Genomic DNA, 3,123 nt, shown 5'->3' on the forward strand with positions numbered 1-3,123 from the left:
TCTATGAACATACAATTGTCTACATAAATAGACGATGCGGACTACTCTCATTCCGAGTGTTCATCTTTATTCAACTGGCACGTAACCTGCACACATGCATTACGTCCTCAACGTGAGCTCATTCATCCAAGATCTTGTATTCTCCAAGATGTTACACTATCTATAACTATATATCTGTCTATATCTCTCTCTCCATCCATCCATCTATCTATCTATCTCTCTCTCTCTCTCTCAATCTATCTTTCTATCTATAAGGAACCGCAGTAGACAAAAGGCGTTGCTATAGCAACACCTCATGTTTATGCTGCATTTTCTATGAGGTAAATATTACCCGCTGGCGGATATAGGTATAAATGGCATTTTTTTTGGCGATTTTTTCAATCTGACTTCATATTGACAATTTTTAACAACAGAGGGTGCTACATAACACACTTTCAGGAAAAGTCACGGACTGGGAGACTTTAATATGTTATTGAACAAAAATTACATAAAATAAAAAAACAGCTGCGGGTAAAATTTACCCGTTGGCGGTTCTAGTGTTAATAAATGCCCACCCCGGGTTATATTTTTGGACGTTCTGCATCTGCCTCCTTGCTTGGTCGGGCCGCTCAACGGTCAGTCTCACAGGTCCTCACATTTATAGCAAAACATGTATGTAGTATGCGTATGTTTCTTACAGAAGTAGGGGTGCTTCATGGCCTCTGTTGCAGTCAGTCTTTGTTGGTGGTCATAGCGTAGCAGCTTGTCCAGCAGGTCCAGAGCTTCAGGACTCACCAGGTGTTGGTTCTCTGTCTGCACAAACTGTTCCCAGCGCTTCCTGCTTTGCCTGCAGGAACAAAGAACACAAAAAGAATCAGCATAGTTCTCAAAGTACGCATGGTAAAATGCACCCCTAACTGAGCTGCAAAGCAAAGAGGGTCTCGCTGCTTCTGCCCTATTTGCAAATTTGGCACAAAGTTTGCCCCTTTCTATACAAACAACACTCAAATCAAAAACAATCAATTTCACAAATATAAGCGCTAATATATACGCAATTCCATAGTTTTTAAATAAAGCACATTTATAAGGGAGAGTGTTGTACAAACTTTGCAATGATCATGGTAGCTATTGAAGGCAAGCGAAGGCTCAAACTTATATTTTTTGGATGGAATTACATTGACGGGATGTAATGACAGTTCTGTTATAGAAATATAAATGAATCAATCTCTCATTCATGTCACTTTTAATTAAATGAAAATTATGAATATAGACCAATAAACACAGTTGTTATTCCCTCTCAAGACAGCAGAAGGGCTTGAGTGTGAGGACATATGCAGAACTGAAAGGTAAAAATATGAACATTTCCCTTTGAGTATGTTCCTTATGACTTCAGCAGGGCAGATTTTCAAACTGTTTCTATGCAGCCCCTTTGGGTATTTTAAGCCCTGTATTCAAATTAGACTTCTACGTTACATAAAACAACTATATGTCACAATAAGTAGAGTGTGAGTGGACTTACTGTCCAAGCAGGTCTTTGAAGCGCGGGTCCAGCTCAATGTGGTATTTACGCAGGTAGCCGAACAGCTCGTCTGTCCCAAGCACCTTGGCAATCCGCACCAACTAAAAAAAAACACAACACACGTATTCTGTTGAACACTTTGAAATATAAAAACATAGTTTGTTATATTATGTGTGTGTGTGCTGAACGACAGCAGCCTCTTACTGTTACTACAACTGACACTTGAGAGTGAGGAACCACAGAGAACATCAGATAACAGACCCAGGTACAAACACAGTTCATCTCCATTACATGTATAACAGAGACACAGGACACCCCAAGTGTGCTGAGAAGAAAGACAGATTTCTTCTTGATTTAATTCAGTGTGTGTTCAGAAAATCAGTAATAAACTGCTTCCTGTCAAGCTGCTGGTGTCACGGGTGTGTCAGACTGACCTGGTCGTAGTTGTCCTGTCCGTGGAAGAAGGGCTCTTTCTGAAAAATCATACTGGCCAGCATACAGCCCAAGCTCCACATGTCTAGACTGTAGTCGTACATCTGAAACACAAAATCATCAAACAGCACTGCCGATGATGAGAACACAGACATCAGAATTATCCTTGTGTGCTGACAACATTTTATCCAATTTATGTAGGACTGTGCCAACGATTTGTAAGCTACATCTACATTTCTAAATCAACATTCAAGTCATAGTAGCTTCTTTTTTTCCAGTCTTTTTATTCTTTTTAAACCTGGCATGTATGCACTGTTAGATAAAATTACTAATATTATCAACAGTCAACCTTTTTTTAGAATTCAAATACCTTTAAGTCCAAAGAAACGGTTAGCTCTCATGCTTGTTGCACACAAAGGGAGGAACAGAATGACGAGTTACATTCATTCCAAAAGTTGATTAAGAACTTACAATTTAATAAGTTATATTTAATAGTATTTCGCGCTTTTTTTATTATATGAAAAATAAGACGTTAGAAGCTTTATTTGAAGACTTTGATAGAAACTTCAAATGTTTAAAAATAAATATCCTTTTTTTCCCTCTTCTTGTCTCTTTTATTTCTTTATTATGTGTAAGTATTACTTATGGTTGTTGTATATACATATTGTTTTGTAAATACCTTAGGTATCTACAGTGAACTTTTTAATGACATAAAAAAAAAAAGAAGAAAGAAAATTATCATATTTGGTACAGCCCTACATACTTGTGATTGTCAGCGTTTTAAATGAACATGTTGTGTGTTTTTATCTTGAATATCTGTAAATGTGAGTTGTAAGTGGGCTTGTTGGAGGTGTGTGTGTTACCTGGTAGTCCACCAGCAGTTCGGGGCCTTTAAAGTACCGCGAGGCCACTCGGACGTTATACTCCTGAGACGGGTGGTAGAACTCTGCCAGTCCCCAGTCTATAAGGCGTAGCTATGGAAACACACAATACGTCCTCATTAAACTTCACTCACAAAAGAACATTTAAAAGTGTAACTAAACAAGTGTAACCTCTCATAACCTTTGGTCAGCAAGCCTTAGCAAGTGGCACACACACAATATACAGGTCAGTAGGGAGGACCTGCCATCAATGCAGGAACTCTACTACCCAAAGCACTACTTAAGACCCCCAAAATCCCTCATATAAACTCT

At 38.6% G+C, this 3,123-nt stretch overlaps 1 protein-coding gene across 1 annotated transcript; it reads right to left on the reverse strand.

The window, feature by feature from the left end:
* Positions 1 to 586: 586 nt before the first annotated feature.
* LOC104967985 (casein kinase II subunit alpha'-like) lies at positions 587 to 2,904 on the reverse strand (the record flags this gene model as incomplete). The annotated part of the gene is made up of 4 exons (XM_010797527.1): positions 587 to 826; positions 1,499 to 1,599; positions 1,933 to 2,034; positions 2,794 to 2,904. Coding segments are annotated over 4 exons (519 nt in total), but the record flags the coding sequence as incomplete, so codon positions are not given.
* Positions 2,905 to 3,123: the final 219 nt, after the last annotated feature.

The sequence above is a fragment of the Notothenia coriiceps genome, unplaced genomic scaffold (assembly GCF_000735185.1).
Source record: "Notothenia coriiceps isolate Sejong01 unplaced genomic scaffold, NC01 NC01_scaffold00038090, whole genome shotgun sequence".
In the NCBI taxonomy this organism is placed as follows: domain Eukaryota; kingdom Metazoa; phylum Chordata; class Actinopteri; order Perciformes; family Nototheniidae; genus Notothenia; species Notothenia coriiceps.